Below are 26,163 nucleotides of genomic sequence, written 5' to 3' on the forward strand. Positions count from 1 at the left end.
GAAATGGGGTGACAATTCCTTATTTACTATTCTTGGTAATTAAAGGATGCTCTGTTCGTACGGGACTGATTTCAGTTGAAATTTAAATCCTCAAATTGACCGATATTTTTACTGTCGGGATGGTGACTTTCAATGAATCTAACACCGCCATGTTCTAGATTACAACACTAAATTTGACCGTGGGCCATCAGCATGTTCTTGTCTCGTTGGAAAATGCAAGTGGCGAATTCATCATTTTCGAGAAGTCACCATGATCGTATATGCATGGACTTTGGATATCAATGAGCTAGTGTAGTTTTAACTGTTTTTGCATACCGCGAAAAGAAAGTCAGGTATAGTATATGTGTTAAATTAAAAGTCTAGGTGAAAAAAGATGCATGGAATGTACATATATGTATTTTCAACTTCAACCATCCTAAACGCAGAGTAAAAGTCGCATCACAACGTCGCCTTCATCATGCTGTTTTCGGATTTATTTGCAATATTGAGACCATTACGAATATTACATATATAAAAATAGACGAACATTAAAAAGAACGTTGCACTCGTCTTTCACTCCGTGGCGTTGCTACTGGAAGCACAACCCGGCGACTCACACGAGTATCTGTCGAAACACGTGTCTCGCAGCGTCAAGAAAATCGGAACAAACATGCACAGTTAAAAATCGACGAAGTTCTGTTGAAAATACAGAGTTAGTCTCACACCATAACGCTTCGCTTTATATTGATACAGCTATAAGTTAGAAAAAACTTTTGTAATACGCCCCCCAACTCACCGTTTAGAAGTTGGTGCCCTGGTCATTCAGAAGTGCTCTCGGTCTTTGTACGCGTCAGTTCCATTCGGGAAGTTATGCATGGTGGTGCGATGTAGGATTATTTCATGTGAGGTGATTTGTATATTATGCCATACCGAGTATGAATCACCGATTCATGACGACAATAGATAGTCAATGAATGATTGTGACACCGACAGGGTTGCAGTTTGTATCAAAGGAGCAACTATGGAATGGATATATTAAAATTTCAGAGGTAGATATTACTAGTTTCAATTTCAAACTATAGGGGCGATAAAGAATATTTCCCCACATTCACCCATAGGTCCTTATTGATGTATGGCCCAGGCCAGTATTGTCTGGCAAAATCATTTGGAAGATATGTTTCCTTGTCAATACAGGACCGCGAAACTGTATGTTTACTTTGAGTAGTGTGGGCCACGTTCGGGCCATTTACAAATTTTCGAATTAGCGATACGTAGTCGCAGGGGTGTCCACATGTTCACAAACTCGCAGCATATACACGGCGTGCAAACATAATGTAATAGCGATGGACAGGTCAGCGTCAATACGACCGATGTCACGATTACGAGAGACTTGTGAATGACCATGACACCAAACCATTGATGCAATATGGGACAGGTATACAGGTGCTGCAGAATAAAAGAAGTAAATGGTATGAAACCTAGTCCGGTCAATTGCAATATGCCGTGCGGTGAAGGCGGGCGACTAATGAAGATCTTCTCGTGTTGGTTGGGCATAAATCAAAGCCTGACAAATGACTCCGTTTTAATGATGATTCGATTCCCGAATGCTTGATTCTTACTATTATTTTACGACATATCTAGCAAGCAAGCATGTTTTGCAGAGATGATGAACAAATGAATAATCAGGACATTTGGAAGATCCATCGATAGTATAAACCTTTCGCATTAGAACATAAAACGAAATCGTTTGGCGACGGTTAGAATCCCGCTATACGCTTTCAAATTATGTGACCAAGCACCGCTTTCAGTTAAATGCCGCGCCACGGACCTGATTACTCATTTGCGGAGCGAACAATCGAACAAATGGATGATACAATTGCGATTTTATGTAATATAGTTGGAAGGCGCGAGGGAGCATTTGTATCATTCTTAGCATTCTGAAAGACAAAACACAACGTTTTATAAATATATCGACTTGTATAATGAAAGTAGTAACCAATCTAACCATAAAAGAATATTCCGGTGAAATTTTAAGTGCGCAATCTAGGAGCAAGCACACCGTGCCATTTCAAATCCTAATGGCCTGGCCGTTAGCAGATTCTTTTCAACTGAGGAAATCAAGGCTGCATCATTTGCTACTGTGTTAATCCCGCACCAGTAAAAGTTGTGTAAGGGCAATAAAACGATACAGAGCGGTCTCCATCAGAATTCAGTTGATGAGCAAACATATCCCAGGGCCTAGAGACGGAGGCGGCTTCGAAGACGGGTATTTGATCGATCGATCAAACTGAAGGCAGCACACGCACTGTAGTGCATTTTAACATTACGCAAAGAGTGGAGCATAAAACAGCCAATAAAGTCGGACTGGCATAAAGCAAAGAGCTGCGCCAGCTCTCGCTTAACATTTTATGGGACGAACAACAAGTGGAGCAGAAACGCAAATAGGCGAACGCAGAAGTCGTACGGATATAAACTATAAAATCACATCCATTTCATAGATATCACCTGTGATATAAGACTTTTGAAACTTGGAAGTGTATAATCGCATCTTGTGGATAATAAATAACGTGAAGATCTAATAGTGTAGTGTAGAGGAGAGTAAAATTGGCGTCTCTAAGAGTACGTGTGGGTATCCGTTCTTTATATATGACAGCGCCTCACGCTTAAAGAACGTAGAAGTATAGGAGCATTCGTGTCATGGAGAAACAGAACAAAAGGTACGGGAACACTGACCTTGAAACGTAAAAAAAAAGACTGAAGACAGATTTGGTTTGGCATCTGGGTGTTTCATCGCGCACCAGATATAAGGAAGACGTTGATCTCGTTGCTGTGTTCTTCAGTATTTCGTTGCACTGATACGTGCATTCGTTAGTTCAAGGTTAGATAACTTGAGCTTGCTGCGCTCTAGCTGTTTGAACCGTCACCAGCCGTTGGGTAATGAGGTACTGCGCCGTTTGTGGCCCCGGAGGCTTACCGGATATCGAAACTCTACGGTTTCTGGTACCCGGCACGTACTCGCCTTTCTTTGATATCTGTATTCGGGTACCTGAGATCTCCTGGTATTCGACCAGGGTTTTTCCGCCTTTGCCTAGAATTGCGCCGATCAAAGATTCGGGCACCGCCAAGTCAATCGTTTCCTTCAGGCCGTCTGTGGACTTTTCGATGCTTAGGACACTTGCGGCTTGACTTCCTACTGTTGAGATCTGTACTGGCGATGTCGGTATAGGTGAAGAAGACACGCTCAGAGACGAAGTAGCTCCTGCTGTACTCTGCGGGGATGTTACGTTTGATGACAGAATTTGATGGCCTGTCAGGTACCCGGCAGAAGCCATATTGGCTAGATAGTTGTTTGAAAAGACATACGAAGCTCCGGCAGTAGCCGGATACCCGGTGGTTTCGTTGACTCCCGGCATACCCGTAGTCAATATCTGTGTGGTAGCCGGGCTCAACGCCGAACCGGATATAACGCCCGGCGTGAGTCCTAAATGGTGGGCGTACGGGCTGCTGTAACCGTACGCAGCTAAGCTATTCACAGTTGCGTTCAAGGCGGCGAGTTCGCCGGGATTTGAAGCCACTGGTTGATGAATCGCGTGTCCGTGAATTAGATGGGAAGGGGAAGCGGCCAGCGAGAATGCCTGTAAGCCGGGAACCATTGGCTGTCCGATCATGGCTGTTAGCTGCGGCGAGGCAAGAGCTTGGACATCTGCAAAGCCCGCTGCCGCGTAAGGTGATCCTGTGGGGTTCGCGTTGGCGACTGGACCGGAAATACCGGAGTAGCTAATATTGGGGCAGCTGGAGCTCTGCGGGTCGTCTTTGATTTTGCTAGTGATCAGATTGGAGGCTGTCATCAATTGCATTTTGTCGCCTTTCAGGGTGATGACGCGTTCCTGCAAGTTCAGTCCGTCCGGCTTTTGAGAGAGTTGCACTTTCGCCCCGGTCTCTTCCATAATCGCCTTTATTGTGGCGCCGCCCTTACCGATCACCAGCCCGGCCGTCGTGTTCGGTACTATGATCTTGACCTGTTTAAACATTGCTCGTTAACGTGGGTCATCGTACAATAAGTGTTGGTCTCAATGTAGGCAATGAAGTTATACACAGAGGTGGTCAGTAACAAAGTACTGCTACTTTTTTCCGAGTACTCAAGTAAGTTTTGCCTATACTTGCACTACTTAATCGAGCGGTTTTGGAACATTTATACTCCTACTCAACAGTTTCCACGTGTTTTAGACAAAGGTAGGCGGAAATACATACGTTTTACTTACTTGGAAATCACTATTTACTTGTACTTGTACTTGTGTAGAAACCATTTCTACTTCTACTTGAAGAGCTTCTTGGAGGTACAGAACTTCAATATACAATTGAAATGTGTATTGATATTGAACTGAACCCGAATATTTTCGACTGACACTCGTCAGGGGTAATCGTCAGTAACTAGTAGAGAATTGGGATGAACATTGTATATCAACAATTGTATCACAAAATATGACAGCACCGGCATGAAATTTCGAATATTAGGGGCACAGAGAGCGCTTAAGCTCACGGTACTATTTATAGATGGTCCACAAACTCCACCTGTATCCACAGGCGTGGTTGGCGTATTTTGATGACGGTCGACTCCAATAAGGCACCCGAATGAAAGTCGTCCAGATAATTTTTCGCGCAAACAGGATTATCCAACAAAATGTTTGCCAATGGCAGAATTTAAGTCCGTTGACCTGTTCTTAATCAAGCTTCAGGGGATGCGTCGACTGTGAGATTTTCACCGAGCGTGATGCACGGTGTTCCAATACATCTAGGGACAAGCCGTTTTATTCAGTCGTGAAAACGTTGTTGCGTTTTTTCCACGTAGTCACAATCACAGTGGCACTGCTGCTACTCGAGTACTGGCTACTTTAACCATTGGTTATACGTCACATGTCAAAAATATGATGACGTCATCATTTTGTAAAGTCCCTTCTATCTGGTTTAGTTACGACTCAATGGCATGCCCGCAGTGGTGGTCGAAGCAGTCATCTTTGGTACTCACTTAAAAGTAAAAGTTACGTCGTAAATTTTTACTCAAGTACAAGGAGAAAAAGCGGTTTCCAAGTGAGTACCCCTAGATTTGCCTAAAAAAATTAAAAATGTGAAGTACAAATCTACATGACCACTACGAAAAAATATAAGTAGTCTTCGTTCGAAGTCGGACAGGCCTGCGAAATTACCGCGAGTCGGAAACCTTCGACAGTCGGTCGCACGTTCTATTTCGAAGGTCAAAAGTCAGACCATAGCAAATCAATGCATAATTGCATATATGTATGAGCCTCCAGATATTCGAAAAGCGAATTCGTCATTCTCATTCAAGGTCCCAGGAGGCCACCGTTCCCACATAACGGCGGCTAAAAAAAACTACGCTACGAACGTCGCGCAACAGCTGCTTGAGCATTGCCTGATAATTTCGTGGGGGAAGAGAATCGATAGGCAGCGGTCTCATACAAGTCTCGCTTATGAAACATTTTCGAACCGTGCGCTATGCAGTAACGTAGTGTGGCACGGTTTGGATTATTGAAAAATTAAAAACGTGCGTCGGTTCAGTCGTGTGCAGAGAAATAACGATATACGAGATACGAAAGTCTAATTGCTTCAGTCTCATCAATCTTGTGAATCAATTCAGCACAAGCTATTGAACGACCGACGATAAACTAGGCTTTTGCTAATAACGAGAATGCAATCCAAAATCACGAGTTTGGTAACATGGGCGAATCCGGCACGAGTGCAAATAGCGAACTTATGAAGTGCTTTTGTAGATAATTCGGGTCCAATCACAGTGCTGGAAGCGGCCATGTCGCGGTGCGACTGTGTTGCTTATTTTGTGAAGCAAATCGATACAGGTGAAGTGGAACAAGACGAAACTACCCATAAAATCTTACAATATTGATTTTTCGTCGCTCGAGCTCAGGGAAAATGAAACATACATTTTACTTCACGGGGAAAGTAATTCGCTGCATTACTATCTGGGAAGATGTCACATAATATGCATCCCAGTTCCCGCAGACCAAGTTAGGGCCGCCGAAAAGATTAGATTAATGGCTCGATAAATCGAATGGAGACATAGAATCTATAGTCAGTTAAGACGAGGTAAGTCGTACCGGTTTTATCATGGACGTCTCTAATCCCGTCCTCCATACTGACCAATTTCTATACCAAACTGATGTGTATGGTAATGCTCATTGATAAGTATTCAAATTGTAATTTAATAAGTATTAAAATTTGCATATTGATCTGTAGTAGAAGAGTTTGAAATATTTATTGCGTTTATTACTGATTTGCGACACGACAAGCTATGGGCTGCACTGGCTTGCGCCGGGCTCGACCAGGGAGGAAATTTCAGCAAACGCGATTGTTATTCAAAAGTTCAGAGCCTGGCATCATTAAACAAGTCTCCTATCGATCTAAAATACTAGTCGGCGATATAGGTGAACATCTAATGTCATTACGCCGGAATAGTTGAAATTTAATGCGTCTTAAGATAGGAAACAAGGTATGGTGCTATGAATCACCAAAAGATCATCAGAATCACTCCGACACCAAGGAAATCATAATCTAGAACAGGGGTGGCCAACCTTCTAGCCATTCTCGGCCGCATTTCTACTACCCGTGTAGCCTATACGGCCGCATTCCAGGGCATATAGTTATATTGCACTAGCTGGAGGCCAAATACCCATGTTAAAATGTCTATGTCCAATTGTCCATGTCCGGTGAGCTCTGGACTAATCTATGTAATGATATAGACTTACTATCCGCACCAAAATCGGGAGTGGTCAATGGTAATGTTACGGAACTTTACAGTCTTCACAGTCGCGCAAAGCGCGACAATTTTTTCAGATTCACTTATGAATTTCGTGATTGATATCCGTAGTTTTACATATTACTATCAAACATTTATCCTTTCTCAGCCCACGTGATCAGATTCACCGTTGGAGTTGATGGAGGGGGTTGTTGCTGTTGTTTATTAAAAGAAAAATTAGGCGCTTATCACCTGTTGGTCTTTTGCACCACGGTCAAAGATGGAGGGGGTGTTTTCGAACATTTGTTGCAAGATATAAATGATGATGCATCTTAGAGTGGGCCAATTGTCATTAGTCACTTTGTTGCAATCTGTTACTTCTTGACCTCCCGTCAGGATTGTCGGTATAGTGATGAGCGCACGATTCCGAATTGGTATTTCTATATGAGGCGCATCGTTTTCCTCTGTTGTGCATATCAGTACTGTGGGGAATGGGGATCTGATTGCTAAGAGCGCGACTGTACTAAAATCGCATTGAATCGCGCGCAGTGCGAAGAAAATTTCAAGATTAATTAAAATCTTTCAAGAAATCGGGAGTCAATTCGTAAATTCAAACTGCATATCGACGGCCGCCAACACATACTAATTGAATTACGTGTCCACGGCAGCACAAATTTCCTTCTACGGCCGCAGGTTGGCCACCCCTAGAACCATTCGCAAGTTGACCGCGGCCGTTAATGACTCTGTCCCTGGCGCCATAACATAAGAGACCACCGGGAGGGACCCACGGACTGTTGAAGTTTGAGAACAACAGTGACACCATATATTCTATGCTCACAGACGAAGTCTACGGATACCTATCGCGTGACAATAAAATAATAGTGTAAATTTAATATTCTCATTATCAACATAACTTTTTCCATCGAAACGTTGTCGGGTCATTTTCTCACGCAGGCAGTCGTACACAATTGCTTTAGAGCAGGGGTCGCCAACTCAAAACGGGTCGCGGGCCACCTTTCAAACTTCGTACAGGCCGCGGGCCGCATGAATTCAATATCGAGATGAAATAGGCCACATAGATTAACAACCACGTTTTAAAAACTTTACGCCAGTACAGCGCTGTGCTCTCTAACGTGGGTGACGGGCATAGTTACCACAATTGAAATAATATCTTGGTAAAGAAATACAAATGCAACAAAAATCTTATTTTCATCACTTTCATTCTATATTCAACTATGAGCGGCGCACGATACCCGACAACACTTTTAGGCGGCTAAAGAATCGATATTGGGGTTAGCTAGACACGGTACTTGCTGGGAAAATATATCCTCGTAAAGCTTGATTTTGTGGGGAAGCCTCAAGTCGTTTCCTAAGCGTTGTCTGGGCCATTACACGTCAAACCAATGCCCACATTCATATCAGCTAATTCTCCCTCCATGGAGTGATATTAATATGGTTGCATTTAAAACAAACATGTTTAAAACAAGGCCCTAATTCAAAACATTTTTCAAGCCATGACGTCACGAATATTCAATTGTAACGTCATAGTGAATTGACATTTACAATTGAAAATGTAGGGTAAATATAGCTCCTTTGACGAAATATCTGTACTATTAATGTTGAGCCGACTATTTTGAGGGTTCCAACCATCCCATATCGATATCCGTCGGCTATAACGGGTGGTAATTTTCCGTAGGCTCATACAACATGCTTTTTGTAAAGTATTTACACAATTATGGCATAATGTTACTACTTGAAAAAAAAATGTCATTTTGGAAAAGGCCTTTGGTTAAAACACGCCGTTTGTTTTAAATGCAACCCTAGACATTGCCATAGCTGGAGCCTCATCAGAGTGAGGAATAGTGATGTTGAGCGCAAGAGAATAGCTTATTTTGAATAGCAACAACAATATTTTAAAACTGAAATCAATTTTAGCATTTCAAAATAATTTACTTAGCGCTCTTTCGAAATCTCAAATCAGGTCGCGGGCCGCATAATATGACCTCGAGGGCCGCGTGTTGATGACCCCTGCTTTAGAGGTACATTTTTGGTTGCTTGACTGACGAAACTGACGGGTCTTGCCCACAGCGAAGCTGTGTAGTAAAAGAAAAGGCACGCACCAAACACGCTCTAACATGTACGAATGGAGCAATGTAAATTGCTTAGGTAGCCTATTCCACGGCTTGCCATTAGTTACGGGCACACATTCGCGTACACCGCCACATGCTGAAGGTTCGCAGGCTGCCTATCACATAATCAGTCTCACGACTGTAACTTTCCCGACCAACAGCAAGTCCGTACGGAATATTGCGGGTCAGCGAACAATTTCCGCGTTGGAAGTAATACAGCACGAGTGAAATGCGCGTCTTTATCGATCCATTTCGAATGCAGTCTTGACGCAATATTGGCATTCGATCTGACACGGTGCCTTCCTTTACTTGAACGGTCTGAACTTTAAGCAACTTACACAGAAAAGATTTTCACATCAATTTCAATTCTCGCCGGGAGCCCCCGCGGACTCAGCGGGATACCATCATATTCGCGGAAATTGAGAGAGAAACGCCCCGTATACAATAAAACATACGAGATAAAATGCAAGTTTCCAAAATGAATGCTGCGGCGAAAATGGAAGGCCGCAAGGAGGAACCCAATTGATTTTATGGATATTATAGGACATCTCTATTGTCTTGTGCAATGTGCATAAATATGTACTGTACAGCGTGACTCGAAGAAATTTCGATTTCAGGCTGATTAGTTTCAGCTCTCCATTTCAAAACGGCACTCAAGTTGACTTTTTTAGAATTGTACTTTCACACTTGTCACTGTGTTACGATCACGTTTCAAGTGGCGACTGTGTAAACACGGGTAAGCGAATTGGTCTGTCGGTGTTAACGACACAATGGTTTGACTAATGATAGCGTCGGGTGCTTGATTATATCGACCGACGATAAAACATTTTAATGATGTTTTTTACTTGACCACTGGCACCATCTCTGTAAGTAACACAAATTGCTTGTCATCATTACCCATCTTTTCGGTAAACCTAAGGAGATTAGGCCCGGTCGTAAAACAGATATCGTTGAGATGGAAACCGTGTAATGCATCGTACAAACTCAAGATGCATCTCGTACTCGCACGGTAAGCTTTGGGTCTAAAATTCTGACGATGACGTAATTTGACATTTACCCAAGATTTTAGCAGTTACCGAAAAAGCTGCATAGGCCTATATTCAATATTATGGACACATTTGTCCCACATTAAGCATACTGAATTAAAATTAATGTATTTCCGCGTTTGGACAGTCTACCGTCTCACAATTCACACGCACGCCAGTTTTCTTTTGGGGGACAAATCACTGGAAACATGTCGTATACCTGGACCAGTGTTGGGATCAAGTCACTACCTTCTAGTCACGAGTCATTTCGAGTGATTGCACATTTTGACTCGAGTCAAGTCAAGTCAATCGATTTTCGAAGGTGACTCGATTCAAGTCAAGTCACTCGATTTTTGGAAGTGACTCGAGTCAAGTCGAGTCAAGTCAAGTCAAGTCACGAGTCAAGTCACATTTCAAGTCAAGTTGCCTTTTCGAAGTATGAGGTATGTCACGTCATGGCATTTCGCTAGCTGTCTGAAATACAGATTGAGTGGTCATTGATTTTGAACCGATGAACGAATATCTACTTAAATATACACGCAAGAAGACGCTGTATCGCCCACATATGAGTAGAACTGCTAAGCTACGTATATATAATTGCATAGCCTCAGTTTATAATCACCAGCCAAAATAAAGAATGAGAAACGAATTGATTAGATGCAATACATTACCCATTTACAAATTGATATGATACAATTCGAGTCTGCGCCAACGGTTGAAGACGATATAAACTATATTCGAATTCAATTTCAATAAAACAAGAAGTTTGGTTAAGGTAAGAATGGAGAACAGAAATATACATTTTGCAATAAAATTACTTTACTATACTAGTCTACGACAACGTAAGCTGTAAGCTTCGATCACTTCGCTTGCGGTCAATATATTTGTGAGAGAACAATGGAGGCTCAGTAAAACGCACGATCATTGAATGATCGGTCGCTCTCACGGGTTACACCAGCGTTTCGCGAATAATCCGAACAAATGCAAGGTACAGTGATTTTCATCGAGACCGATTATACTTGATGACTTGAAATTGACTCGTGAATTTTGCTCCGAGTCACGAGTCAATCCACATTTCTGATGCGCCGAGTCAAGTCCAGTCAAGTCATTTCAGCCTAGTGACTCGAGTCAAGTCAAGTCATACGAAAAAGGTGACTCGAGTCATCCCAACACTGACCTGGACATGTGTACATGTGATATTCAGAAACACTATCGCAAATTTCGAGGAATTTTGGTGGCATTAAGTTTTTGTATAACGTGTTTTTTCGAGGTTTTTAATCATCCAGGCAACCGACACCGCTACAGACACATAATCCCGCGAGATGTCGCAAGGGCGCCCATCGCTTTCGAAATCAATATTTTAAAGCGGAGCGCGTGACACAAGACGTTGGTATTCGCAAACTGCTCGATCGCAAGACCGCATTGCAGCCAGCAATATACATTGGGTATCCCGGGACATCTATCACTGTGGAGCGCGGATAGACGATCTTTTTTCACTCATATGGGAGTTTAACGGACCCCGCAGATTATTTCTAATCAGCAGGTGCGGTAGTAGCAACGTCACACGTTATCTGACATATTTGAGAATCCTTACGAGCATACTCTCGTTCAGTTGTCTTAAATATTTTGAAGACCGACGAGAAGCTAATGGGACTATATTAATACCGGTATATTTACTTCTGGAGTATTTTAGCACTGCGATAATGGCATGTGGAGTTACCGCAGATCAGTAGCTTGCGCGGTATTGAATATCAACAGTATATGATCCTAATTTTTAGTGTTACGCCGCGTACTTATTTGGTGCTTATTTCGCTTGGACGGCACATTATATTTGACGGGGGGAATCCAAATCAGTTTCAATTCATCATCCTTAATTTTGATAGCTTTGGGAGCTAAAACAATTGTTCCCAGCACAAACTATGCTTCATTCGTCGTCTTTCAGTGGAAACTGCGCCGTTGATTGCAGCGGGTCAAGATGTCTACATTGTCATTCTTCCTTCGACTCACCTGTTTAGCTCTGTCTCCAATGATCGCGGTCAGTTCTTTCGGGACAGGAAAATCGAAGACTTTATCAATGATGGTGTTGTGTACCTTCGTTAACCCTTCATATGCTCCTTGGATCAAGACAACTCGATCCTGAGTTCCTGAAAGACATCATTGCTTTAGTACATAATTGTAAGGAGTTAAGGTTGTTATTTCCACGTATTTACAATATGTACTCTTGATATCACCAAGGAATTGTGACGTCGCAGCATTAGTTCGGTTGTTTTTATGTGTGTGCGGTTGTTCGTTCATTAAATGGACTACCCTGTCTGAAAACAGTACCAGGGCGTATAGGGACCGATTGTGTATAAGCTACATTGTGGCGATCCGAACCGAGCGATACTCCGAAATGAGTGGATGTCATTCGCCAAGGCTAATTCCACGTACTTTGGACACCACGAACAGTATGACGATGATCTTAGCATAGCAGTCCTTCGTGATTTCCAGATCGGACGCGACTAATGACCATTAGGGCTCTTCAAAAATGACTTTTTTCTCATATGGTATTGGCTACTTGATAAAATTGTTAGGTTACCTAATTTAAGCCTACACACAAAATTTGGTTCAATTCCAGCCAGTAACCGCTTTGCTACAGGAGAAGAACGTTTCTATTTATTATATAATAAATAAATAATAAAAAAATTGAAAATTTTGCTGTTCACCCCATGAAAGTTTTAGGCTGTCTATAGAAACGATGCTCACCAAATTTGGTTCAATTCCAACCAGTGGAAGCGGAGTTATTGCCGTCGAAAAATTTTGATTTGTATAAAATAGTATTTACGGGGAGCACAGCTATAATAAATAAACAAAGAATCGGTCACCGTAAATACTATTTTATTCAAATCCAAATTTTTCGATGGCAATAACTCCGCTTCCACTGGTTGGAATTGAACCAAATTTGGTGAGCATCGTTTCTATAGACAGCCTAACACTTTCATGGGGTTAACAGAACATTTTCAATTTTTTAATATTTATTTTTATATAATAAATAGAAACTTTCTTCTCCTGTAGCAAAGCGGTTACTGGCTGGAATTGAACCAAATTTTGTGTGTAGGCGTAAATTAGGTAACCTAACAATTTTATCAAGTAGCCAGTACGATTTGAGAAAAAAAGTCATTTTTGAAGAGCCCTAATGACCATATACATACACCTAGAGGACCGACCAAAGTCCTCAGTTATATTGAGAAACTGAAATAAATATGTAATGTAAATCTGTACATCTTTCCTACTCCCATACACTCCGTAGCACAGCAGAGTTGGCCAAACTAACCCTTGAACGCAGTGAAAATGCACTGCAATCAAATAGGCACTTGATAATGCGCGAAATGCAGTATTAAAAGGAGGACCAAGTACGGGTACCACTGGCAACTCAGTTCAAAAGCGACCTCATTGTCAACGTTGTAAGCAGAGCTACGTTTGGAAATTAGGACTGAGATCTTGATACCGGGATTCTAGATTGAGTCACGCAAATGCAGCTGTCCTCTGCTGAAGCCGAAGCGCGATCGATTTGGGCGTATTCCGCGTGACCATCGAGTGCTACACTTGATGAGCGAAAACAATAAGGATACACGAATCCCTCGCGGCGAATGACGTTTCGTCTTTCAGTTTCCTTTTGAACCATCACAGTCTGGAGTGCGACTCGGCGATTCTCGACCGGGCCACTTGGGAAAACTTTCGCTAGCTCGCGACGAAATCGAGGGCTTGGAGTAGCGGTCGAGTATTGCTCAATTTTCAGATCTTCGCGGCGCAAAGCAATAAGGTTTTGACGGTGAAAAATGTGAAGCGCAGATGCTGTACGCTATGAAAGTTACTAATCGCCTCTTCAGAAGCCTGGCTATGGTGCTTGTGTTAAAAGCTGCCACGCCTCATTGGTTTTAATGACAATTGTGATCGCGAATGTAAGAAATTATGGAGGTATGGCACCTGGCGCCAGCGTATCTCTCCAAAACCGACCGAACACGCACACTTGGGCGTAGTGATGCCATTTCACTGCTAATCGACGCCAGCATTGCTACCGAATTCGAGTAACTGTTTATGACAGCATAATGAAAAGCGACAACGAATGAGTTGTATGAAACCGCGCGAACCTTATAGATTTCGAAGCGCGCCAAAATCGGCTCGAATGCATGTAAATACGGCTAATGAAAATCTCGATCGATTCGCCATATACCGCCAATAGTCTACACATCATCATTCACGCTGATTGAAATAGCGTGACTATATATCGGGTAAGCAATCTCGAGAATATACGTGACCGTTGAAGATTTCGTAACCTGCCATGACAAAAATTGATGGCGGATTTTTCGAATCGATTACTATGCGAATTTTAACTTTTTGTGTCCAAGTGTATTGACCAACATTATTCGTATGGTTGTACATTTGTACAACACAGTTAGCAGTAGGACTGCAGCTGGTGTATAATGCGGGGGAATACTATTACAAATGACGTACGTACAATCGCACAGATCAGCACCGATTTTGAGAGTAAAAATTGTTATATTTGCATGCTGCTTTGATGTAACTTTTCCGTGAATACAAATATTAGTAGATAGATATCGCTTCCCGTATCAAATCTCATAAAGTGTGTTCAATTCTTGCTCGGCATCGTCTAATTGGGAGTATACGAGACCATACGTTCAGAAGTATGTTAACATCCCTCAACGTGTTGTGAAACACAGCCACCATTGCTTCTAACGTACCAGCCATAAACACGCGACGGATAAGACAATATACAAGTTACACCGATGACGATGGCATTGGTGTAATAGAAAATATTATCAGTCACCTATCTTGGTCGTTGGAATGCGTTTCCAATGACAGACAAGGCTGTGTTTTTCCCATTATACATCTGTATTCTTCAGCGGAGATAAGTATGATGTTTCAACCAGGCTTTACGCTCTTTCGGTGGGAGTATGTTTAGTACCACATTTCGCTGTATGCTTAAGGCACTGCTCACTTTCTCACCTTATGTGAGCGAAATTACTACAAGAGAATATTGTTTATTCAGCGTTCCATTGACGAAACAGCATTATAGGCCAATGCTTCCTCTAGTCACATCCATATGAAGACGATACGTGATTACGTCAGATATTTAGGTAAACTACAAAACTCGCACCAAGTTCGTTCCGTTAAATGATGGCAAACTGCACACCGGTCCTGCTGAGTAGCAGAAAGGCGCCAGACGTCACATGACAATATGATAGGCTTATGGACATCTAGTTGGTTGCGGAAGTCGCAATAAGAAACTGTTTACGTTTACTTCATATCGCGAGAATGATGCTATCGTTACTTTTAATCACATTTTGCGTATACGTAAAAAAGTCTTCTGTCAAAACGCCACTCGCGCGTCATGATATATTATTAAGATTCGTGCGTCTCTTCTGATACTAATATCGCAATGCACATTACCAGTATATAGTTTCTAATTGGGTCGTCTAAAGGAATCGATGTGCGGAGCGTCACTGCAAGTCTCATGCGAAATTAGCAAACTGCTTGCGTGGACTTATCGATCGTTTTTGAAGAACGGATGTATGTTCGATTGTTCGTCTCTAACTGTAGAATTGTTTCGTAACAGATTCTATAATGAACAGATTAAGAGATATAACCGTACCAGATATACAGACAATAAGTAAATTTAATGGCGATAGCATCCGTATTACCTACTTTGATGTGTTCGGATATATTGGTATCTTTCAAAGCGAAGGCATCTTGCTGCATTATGATTGATGGGAAATCGAATTTTGCCCTGTTTTTCATTGTTCAATCGACAATTTACACCACTATTCGAAAAGGCACGCCGCGAGAATAATATAAAGCCTCATTTCCTTTCGAAAAGGCGCGATTTTCCGCGATTACGGCGAAGGCAGAGATACGTCGGTCGCAACGTAAGTGATATTGTTCGGTGCCATAAGTCCTTACGATTTTACTTTAAAGATGACCCCCGATAAATCAGCTATTATGTGCTCGTGTCATTATGGTCGCGCAGTGTCCGGAGGCAAAAATGCGAAAATACTAGCTACATAATTTGAGAATATCCCACAAGTGGGATCTTAGAAAAACTATGGAAATGTAATTGGCCTCGATTTCAAACCTCGCCGCGTCAGCTATCTTTCAACCCAAACTATATCGACTTCACGGTTATTTTGCATCACACTTTAAATTTTAAGTACGAAATGAATGAGTTTTAACGCATTAAACAAATAGACACGCGCATCAGTTTCGAAATATAGAACGGGCAATGCACGTCCGGATCACGAACTTGACACGAAAATCCAAGTCTGGTCATCCATAGTTTTGACTTTTGGAGGGGTGCCTTGGTCACAATTGTGCTTTCACAATATATTTGACGTGACCTTACACTCCATATTCACAACAAGCTAATTTGCGCCTGGAGATTTCCTAATTTGGATTGTAACTCAAGTGTCACCTATATTAGGTCGTCGTGATGCACATCTTTCAAAAACGCAGGGCGACTGCTCAGTGCTTACCGCCGTCATTATACAGATGCAACTGCAGACGCTTACACAGATGGCTATTGGCTATCACGTCGGGCGTCATATTGTCACCCATCGCCGATTCTCAGTCGTCGATTTTTAGTTTGGGCGATGCAAGCGCGTTCCAATTCGCACATTGGCACCAAAGGTATTTCGAAACATCTAATTAATACATTAACATAGTGAAATGGGACGCTACATTATTACAAGTCGATACGGCATTGACCTCATACCGGTAGCAATCGCAGATTTTCGCAGTTATTATTCTTTGCAGCACACCATTCCTGTTGGTGACATACCTGGATAAAAATCTTTGGCCTTCGACAGTTTGATTATGGCTCCAGTCTCTTTTTGGAGTTGCACGATGATCTGACCGCCCTTTCCGATGATAGCGCCGGCCGCGTATCCCGGGACCAGGATTTTCAGGAGAAGCTGGCCAGGTGGCGGGCTGCCGACGACGCCCCCATTTTCCATACCGTCTGAAAAGATATCCACCTTATGCCACGGGAATGCGCCAAGAAGAGTTCTCATTTAGGCAATATCAAACGGCAACTCGATGCAAAATCGAACAGAGAAAGTACAGCGAAGGTATCGTTTCCTAGAATATTTTCAACGATTCGCACAACTTCCTCATTGTTCTGGTCATATTACCTCATTCAAAGGCTCGAAATCACTTCGCAGTGTAATATTCATCGGTATGGAAACTGAATTGCTATGCTAGTCTTACACCCGCTCATCTACACCCGCAGCCGAAGCACTCACCTTCCGAATTTCGCGAGCAATAATATCCCGAAAGTTGGACGCTCCCATGATTATTTTCTATGTATGGCGCAGGTGCGGTTAAGTCCATGGTGATAAGATGGCGGTAGGGTGAATTAATTTAAGTGCTTGAAACGGATCTAGTGTGAGGTGTGACTGATGCTGATGATGCTATGATCGGGCATTGCCCGATGGTAATAGAATCTAAATCTTCAACAACAAGATACTTTTAGGGGAGATTTTACATAGTGGCTTCGGAAATTCATTGCTAAAGCAGCGTGACACCTATGACCTTACGCTATAATATCTACAATTCTAACCTTTACCGAAATAAAAGCCTGTCGACTGATATCTGCGCAGTGTTCTATCACAACACCACTAAAAACTATTAGAATTATGGACAACGCCACAGAGCCAGAACTACCGTTGTTGCAATTCTTTTTACACGCCCTTGTAGCACGCTCTGACTGACTCTTATTATTTTGAGTGCTTCCTATTATAAGCCCAGGTTGACGTCGGCGATTTTAATGACTGGTACGGCAAACAGCAGATTCAATATTTTTTCTCATTCAACTATACAATTCAAATTTTCGAAAGCGCGGCGGCCTACAACTCACGGAAACCTCGCGGTGACACCGACGATGCCATATTATGATGCGACCGCGTCAGTCCATGTCTATCTGATCAAACTATGCGTTAAGATTATGCGAAGCTGTTTGATTTTGGGCATCCCACGTAATGATATGTAAGCGACGACATGTCATTTCCCATTGATAGTCTCTGTTCTAGGTGCGTGTACCCTATACATATTTTCGGTGCGTTAGCTTATCACAAACAATGAATGCAGAATTTACAGCTTGTTTTCAGCGAGCAAATCAGTAAGCTGTTTTATGTAGTAAGCGATAAAATATCAGAATATTTACGACTGATTTGCCCAAAGTATACGAGAATCTCATGTCGTAAAGTAGTAAAGGTTGAGTCGGTTACAGAGGACAGTAAAACTGACTGTCCAAAGGATCTAACGAAATTTCGATTCAATGACGCGTGACGATATATGTCGCATTCGCATTCATTTGTAAATGAAATATCCGAACACGAAATCGAAACGTCGGGGCGATATTCTAGGATTATGGATATACCTGATAAAAACCAACGATTATACAATTGCCATTATTCGTAATTCAATACATAACATTCCCAGCTAACAGTGAACTTTGGCTATCAAACATGTGATCGCTATTGGCACCTTCGCGATACGCGACCATTGATATAAAGTACAAACACCGCGAAAACCTTCAGCAAACTATGATCACCATCTATAATTGGCAATAAATCATAGCTACTGCCGACTACACACGTACCGCATACATTCTAAGAACAAATTCACATTTAGGAGCTACTGAAACGGGCAATTTCAACAATACATATACCTGGAGTATCGCAACTAACAGGAAGTTGCTTACATCTTGAACACGGAAAGATAGGAACTTATTGAGGTCTCCTCGGCGTTCATTTTCGAGACACAAGACGCTATCGACGGTAATAAAGGACCATCAAATTCAACACAATCTTTTCAGAAACGTCTATGACACAGCAAGGACTTCATCGACGCAGAGTGATGCGATGCAAGCCCGTCCAAGACTTTTATACATGGCCGAGTCACGTACTAACGCTGCCGCGGCGGAGAGCTAACTAGAGACAATTTACAATTTCAATCTAATTTTAGGAAGTGGCTACACGAAAAAGCTTTCGCATTTCCGAGAATATATGGCGATTTATTGCTCAATTTTTTCGTAAAACTCGGCGACAAATCCAAATCAATATGGCCTGACGGTGCGCGCACAGATGCGAACGCGCAGGAAACAATACAACTGGTTTGAAATAAATAAGTAAGTTTTAATAGCGAGGTTGATACAAAAAGCCGATATGAGTCACCGTTGCATGAATCAATCAAAATGCATTGCAAGTTTCCACGCTACTCGTCAGGGCTTTCGTATGTTCACAACAACGCTATTTCGCATCACAAATAGATCATATGCATACGTCTGGTCAGGCGTGCATATATTGATATCTAATATATAAAATCAGTTAATTATCCAGAAGATAACATTTGCGAGGTGAGGTGGCGCCGATTCGTAATAATATTACGGAAACGTCGTATGGGGGAAGCATCAGCGATTTTGAATGCAACCTGAATCACTGGCACCGTCTACATCAGATTGGATTACGCAAATCTTTCGCTGCCGCACATCATCAGATACTTTATTCAGGAAGCAAGCGCACGGTCGGTGAAGAACGATCTATTTGTCGTAGCACTCGCGATAAACTTGATATTTCGCCCCACTAAGTAGTTACATACTAGCGCTGTTCCAGTTCTAGTTTATCAACAAACACGAAAGAAATAGAGGGTGAATTACGCAGACGCTCAGCGTGCAGTCTATTGTCCGCGAGAATTCCATGTAGGATTGCGTCACAACCATTCGACGTCTTAACGTGATCGGTATATGCGTTGTGTTTTATGATGCACGGCCCGATGCAAGGATAACGGCACACAAATCAATGATATGACGTATGAAAGCAAACACATAGCATTGAAGCGCAGCCCAAATCGCAATTCCTGTTTCGAAATTAAATTGGCAAGATGTTTGAGCAACTGTCGATTATGCAAAATGCGATGCCCACATCATGAAAAACATGCGGTTTGGTAATATTGGAGATCCCTGTCTATCGATAACAAGATATAACTAACGTATCTCCAGGTATATTCAAATGGAGGGGATCCGCAAAGTCCGATTACACGACGGAGAACTAGAGATACCCTCGACTCGAAGCATAGATCGAGTGTTGCTATTCCAGCAGGCGTTATTCTCGAAAAGGTTTATGGGTAGTGAGTCCTGAAACTCAATTAGAATTGATCACACATTGATTTTGTTTGTGCGTGTGTTTCGTTACATTAAAGCAATTTTAAGTCATTGTGGGCGTATTGTTTTCTTTCAGATCTTATCATATACCCCACAGCCATATAAAATTTTCAATATGTATCATATTTGATGGAACTCACCTTCAACAGCGGTCTTTTCACGCTTTAGGTCCAGTAATTCAGTAGGTTCCTCCAAAGGCCTCTTTCTTGAATCAACTAAATAGCTCCCGTTAGGAATTTGTACTACCGCCATCATCATGCAAGCATGATTTCTGAACGTCCGATTTGTCGGAGATATAAGAATATGAGGATACGACTTCGCATTAACAGAATAAACCTTTTTCGCTGACTTTGCTTCTCTTTTTCTCGTCACCTGATACTTCACAAAGGCTATACCATGTCGCCCTCTGACGGTCATTCTAAAATGTCAGAATTGTTCGATTAAAATAACAAGGCTACAGAACTGTTCAGTGTTCAATTCATCCCGCCACTATTTTTATCACCAACATTTTCGTTTGAGAGCACGTATGACATTATGCTGAAATCAGTGGTTCTTAATCGAGGTTCCCTCAGCCAGTGTCGGGAATGGTCAGGAGGAATACTCACACTCGTGATGGCAGGCCGTCTTGGCGTCTTGGTCATCATTGGCTGCAGGCAATTAGGCATGATCAGTAGTCGAATTGTAAGTGACTTATGCGATGTGGTACGTGACGTGAAGCAGCGCCGTATGCAGGTGAAACTGGGGTTCAATCAAAATCCGAAACCCCACTCTTGTGAAATGCCGATTATATCTTCAATATTTATCAGATCATTGCAATTACGCAACTGGTAGCACGCAGTTGCGTTACGAATAAACAGCAATACGATGCCCCTTTGCAAGATGAAGCCTCGCATCTCTGAAAGGGAACTGCAAAATCCACGCTGGTAAATATTCAGAGGTGGTCGCAGTAGTAAAGAAGTATTTATACTTTTTCGAAGTACTCAAGTAGTTTTCCAAGTAAATCTGATTTTCCACTACTTCTACTTCTCCTTCGCAATATATTGTGATCTACTCAATTTAGGTCCGACGTATTTGATAGAGCGATGATCTTTCCCGTCGACCATATGCGCGTATGCCGTATATATAGGGTTGCATTTAAAACAAACGTTGTTTTAAAACACTTTGTTCAAAACATGTTTTAAACAGTGTTTTTAACGAAGGCCTTTTAATTTTGTTTTAAGTTGTAAAATTATGTCATAATTGTGTAAATACTTTCCAAAAACATGTTGTATGAGCCTACGGACAATTACCACCCGATATAGCCGACGTATATCGATATGGGATGGCTGGAACCCTCAAAATAGTCGGTTCAACATTAATAGTACAGATATTTCGTCAAAGGATCTATATTTACCTTATATTTTCAATTGTCAATGTCAAATCACTATGACGTCACAATTGAATATTCGTGAAGTCATGCCTTAAAAAAAATATGTGTTAAACTAGGTCGTTGTTTTAAACATGTTTGTTTTAAATTGATTTCTGTTTTCAATGCAACCCTACGTATATAGTTAGGGTTGCATTGAAAACAAACGGTGTTTTAAAACACTTTGTTCAAGACATGTTTTAAACAGTGTTTGAAAAAAAAGCCTTTTCAAAAAAAAATTGTGTTTTTTCAAGTTGTAAAATTATGCAAATATTTGTGTAAATACTTTACAAAAAACATGGTGTATGAGCCTACGGACAATTACCACCCGATTTAGCAGACGTATATCGATATGGGATGGTTGAAATCCTCAAAATAGTCGGTTCAACAGCAATAGTAGGCTAGGCTACATATATTTCGTCAAAGGAGATATTTTTACCCTGGAAATTCAATTGTCAATGTCAATCCACTATGACGTCACAATTGAATATTCGTGACGTCGTTGCTTTAAAAAAACCATAAAGAAACAATAAAAAACATGTTTTAAATTAGGGCCTTGTTTTAAACATGTTTGTTTTAAATTGATTTTTGTTTTAAATGCAAGCCTATATATAGTTGAACGACGAGGACGCGCGTGTATTGTAGGCTTACTTATATATATGATTCCGACGGACAGAGATCGATTGAGATTTCGGGGTCATAGCGACCGCAATGGAGCTGCTACATCAACTTGGCAATTTCTAGTTTACCCATATCTCTTATGTTTAGAACACCGAGTCTTTTGAGCAGTGACTTTCTTGGACGCGCATTGGGGCCCTGGCTATGATACAAAGAACCTGTTGTTGAACGTTTTGCAATGGCTGGAGTGCACTAACACGAGGCTGCCACATTGGAACTTCGATTGAAATATGGATTTAAAGACTATCTATCCTATGGACCCAACGCGGCATGTAGTCTCTAAGGTTGTAGCAGAGACCACGTCAACGTGACAATTTTGTTTGGCGACTGGATGTGACTTTTTTAAGACATGTTCGAGTCCAGTTTGTTTGTTTTGTTAACACAATTGGCGCTTATCAACAGTTGGGTCATTTGCGCCCGCACAGTACTATCATAAGTTCGTGTCTTTTGAGGTCTTTCAACATTCTTGCGTACTTTTTTTGGTCTCCGATACCGGCTTTCTTGATTTCGACTCTCTTCCCCTGGTTTGTTGAAGGCGCCGTCTTTACAGCGGTATCGGCGATGAGGAGCCCAGATATACCTCGGACACATAGAAACATGGCAGAGCCGAGACGCGAACCAGCAACCATTGTCCACTGGTGTCGTGGCGGTGTCGATTAGCACACTGTGCCACTCGCTTCCCCTTCGAGTCCAGTTAAACCCCGAGGTATTTCGTATTTCCGCGTTGGAAATCGGTTGACCAGTAATGTAAACAGTTATAGTTGTTTTCGGAATTTACGGCCAATAATTGGGAATTGGCAGCGTTGACACAAACGTTATTATGGGCCGTCCACTGATATGCACTTTGGGTATTTAATCACTGGTCAGCGGTCACTTTGCTGTAGGCGTAGCCGTAGAGGATGTGTAAGAGGGGAGGTGATTCGTCATCACTCATCATCGAACAACGTGGTAGCCTCTGCTATGAGGAGCTTTCATAAATGTTGACAAAGCGAAGAGGACCGGCCCAAGCACTGAGCTTTGGTTAAGGCCTACGTTATTGTTGCCATACGTCCGGAATTTCCGGGACGTGTCCGAAATTTCACTGTAAAAACTGCGCCCCGGAGGAATTCTGAAATATGCCTGAATGTCTGGAATTTAGAAGGCTTGAAGTAGGCCCAAATCAAGATAAACAATATTATTTTTGAACAGATTTATGATATTTTAAATAATTTCTTCGCGCTGCGCGTGATTTCTTGCAACGTCTATTGACTTTAGTCAAAGACAGTTGTCCTAAACCTCGGGGTGCGTCTGCCGTTATTTTGGAGATCGCGAAGATGCTAGACCAGGGGTTCTCAGCCCTTTCTTGGCCGTGGCCCATTTTCCGCTTTGAAAATGTGCTGTGGCCCACCTCTTATCTTGGAGTTATAATCCTGTTCAATGCGTGGTAATCGACGGCGACGATGTGCCTATTTCTCTAAAACAGTGGTTCCCAACCTTCTTGTCTTCATTTCCCACTTCAGATATATTCCGAGCCTTCATTCGTCACCAGGAACGTAACAGCACTTTGTTAGCCCCGACAAAAAAAAACGTTGGTATTGGGTCCCCAGAAACCCCGCAGCCCCGCCGAGCCTGTACGCTTTTTCCCTGCAACTTATCAGCTACCTTACGTCTTCTAGTGTGTAGCCTTATTTTGACTAAACGTGCGAAGCGCGAAAAATTTATATAATTCGTGTTTGAATCGCCCAATATGATCGGGAATTGCATATATTTTGCTATCAATTTTTTATCCCCTCCCTGCGCACGTAATCAGATTTACCGGTAGAACTGAGTGAGGTGTGTTGGAAAAGGTAGGAACCCTAAATATGAATTGAACATCTTGGGGCGGACCCGTTGGTATATTGACTTCGTTACATTATGCTATTTCGTGACCTGCTATATCTGCTATGTCAAAAGATATGGAAATCGCTAAAACTACAAGGCACGCACAATTTCAAATTGGTACTGCTTTAATGGCAAATTAATTTTCCCTGCGAGATGGCATTTGTCCTGTGGGGTTCAGATCGCCAGGACAGAAACATTTGGGGCCAGCCATTTAGCCAATGAAACATATATGTATATTGTATCGAAGTTTTGGGTCACCACAAGGGCATTCCTTCTCGGCCAAGGTCTTCCCGCTGCTGATCGTTCTGGCACACTTCTCGGAGTTGCATGTTATGGCCTATAACTTCATATGCCTTGGCGCGTCCTGGCGCAGTAATGGCCGACGTCTCCATTTCTATAGATTCTACGTATTTTCGTGGGGAAGGGTACCCAATAATCAAGATATTCGGCAATATTAAATCGCGCCACCCGCGCGAATTTTTTTTTTAATTGGGCATAAATTTGGGGGGTTCGGGGTGCGGCAGTTACGGTCCTGTTCCCCACTACCCAACACTTTTGTCATCACAGAGCAGCTATTTGCTGGTTTGACTACACAAGACACACAACCACACCAGTACGCAAGACAATCGCCTATAACTGCAACAAAGATCATCGCTCTATCAAATATGCCGGACCTGATGTGTGGAACAGTATCCCGCCGGCCATTCGACAGTCGACGAGCATGTCCACATTCAAGTCGAAATACAAGCAATTACTACTAAATAAATACAGTCCATCCTCAAGATTACCGGACCACGACTGACCTATCGATCTCGCTTCCCATGACATGCCGCCCTATTTCTTGTAGCTTTCTTTTTCTATACTATCTTCTTTACTTTCATTCAGTGTGCATGCCTCCTCTTTACATCGCCTAGGCCAAGGTGGGTGTCAGATTCCATACACTACTCCTTGTCGCTTCGACATCTTCCTGTCTTTTCATTGTATCGCATTTTTGTGGTGTATTGAAATGATAAAATTGCTAATAAACCAATGATGATGATGATGACTTCACCTCGGAGATAAAAGCGCACAAGTACAGCACACGCGCGTCAACGAAGAACAACTACCATATGATCAGGACAGAATACAAAAAAACGCATTGCTCTATCAAGTAGCCTATGCCGGACCCCAATTGTGGAACAGCATCTCGCCGGCTATACGACAGTCGTCGAGCATGTCCGCATTCCAGTCGAAATACAAGCAATTTCTTCTAAATCAATACTAGCCAGTCTTCAGGATTACCGGACCACGACCGAACATCGACCTCGCCCTTCGCCACATGCCACCTCATTTTGTCGCTTGCGTCTTATATTCTCTGCATTACTTTTCATTCAGTGTGCATGCCTCTTCTTTACTTCGCCTAGGCTAAGGTGGGTGTCTGATCTTAAAGGCTACTCCAAGTTGTTTCGACACCTTCCTATCTTTTCATTGTATCGCAGTCTTGTGATGTTTTGAAATGATGAAAATATTCATATACTGATTGACTGATTGATTGATGTCATTCGCTCAAAAATATATTCATGTTATCGAATTATATGTAGGCTACATAAAGCTTGTGATCCGACTCTGATCAGACGTAGTGGCACAAGCTATAGTTACAGCTGATATGAACATTGTACAATATTGCACACCCGGTCAAAATGCTCTGAAGCATTAAATTGCCTGTTTATTGTGCTAGCTTTAGCTAGTCATTGGTATTTTTAATGCGGATCTCTGGTACACCCCAGTACACCCCATTTGAGTCGTACACCCTTTTGCAATTTCGGTACACCCCAGGGTGTACGATATACACCCGGTTGAAGAGCCCTGTTCTAGAATACCATGAGTTATCACAAGAAACTCGCACTCAAGAATGCGGGCCTCAAAGCGACTTTAAACTTAAGATTTGAGTTACGTTATTGAATACCATTCATTCTTGTTTGAGGCACAAGCAGTGCTTGAGCACCGATTGGGATTCTTGAATTCAGGCCGTGGAAATCACCACTTCTACTTACTTCAACTTCTACTTATGTAACAACCATAGGTGGTCAAAGTAGACAAAAAAGCTTCTCAAGTAGAACTAGAAG

General features: G+C 42.1%; 1 protein-coding gene and 1 long non-coding RNA gene across 7 annotated transcripts in view; one reads left to right on the plus strand and one right to left on the minus strand.

Annotated features, from left to right (window-relative positions):
* LOC145441219 (uncharacterized) overlaps positions 1-26,163 on the plus strand; it is a 114,011-nt gene that overhangs the window by 41,949 nt on the left and 45,899 nt on the right. The window lies entirely within an intron of this gene.
* LOC145441203 (RNA-binding protein Nova-1-like) lies at positions 452-20,547 on the minus strand. Of its 6 annotated transcripts, none has more exons than XR_013915769.1 (5): positions 20,256-20,547; positions 16,735-16,914; positions 11,907-12,043; positions 2,713-3,998; positions 452-675 (listed from the first exon to the last, which is right to left on the minus strand). XR_013915769.1 is itself a non-coding variant. In XM_080319020.1 (4 exons), exons 1-4 carry the CDS (start codon positions 20,530-20,532, stop codon positions 2,859-2,861), a joined length of 1,734 nt encoding a protein of 577 aa, XP_080175146.1. In that variant the 5' UTR covers positions 20,533-20,547; the 3' UTR covers positions 452-2,858. The 6 variants fall into 6 exon arrangements, 3 of the variants coding, with proteins under 3 accessions (XP_080175146.1, XP_080175148.1, XP_080175147.1); XR_013915767.1 differs by having other exon boundaries at positions 452-1,916; XR_013915768.1 differs by having other exon boundaries at positions 776-3,998.

Source organism: Botryllus schlosseri, chromosome 6 (genome assembly GCF_051294905.1).
Source record: "Botryllus schlosseri isolate E-star chromosome 6, Bs_hap1, whole genome shotgun sequence".
Taxonomy (NCBI): Eukaryota; Metazoa; Chordata; class Ascidiacea; order Stolidobranchia; family Styelidae; genus Botryllus; species Botryllus schlosseri.

What these genes read in the sequence shown, in the direction of transcription:
- LOC145441203 (XM_080319020.1), bottom strand. Translation starts at nt 20,532, where the DNA reads ATGACCGTCAGAGGGCGACATGGTATAGCCTTTGTGAAGTATCAGGTG. An exon ending in TGAAAAGACCGCTGTTGAAG is followed by an intron (nt 16,915 to 20,255) that starts GTGAGTTCCATC and finishes ATATCTTTTCAG; the next exon opens with ACGGTATGGAAAATGGGGGC. An exon ending in TTGGAGACAGAGCTAAACAG is followed by an intron (nt 3,999 to 11,906) that starts GTGAGTCGAAGG and finishes ATGTTTAAACAG; the next exon opens with GTCAAGATCATAGTACCGAA.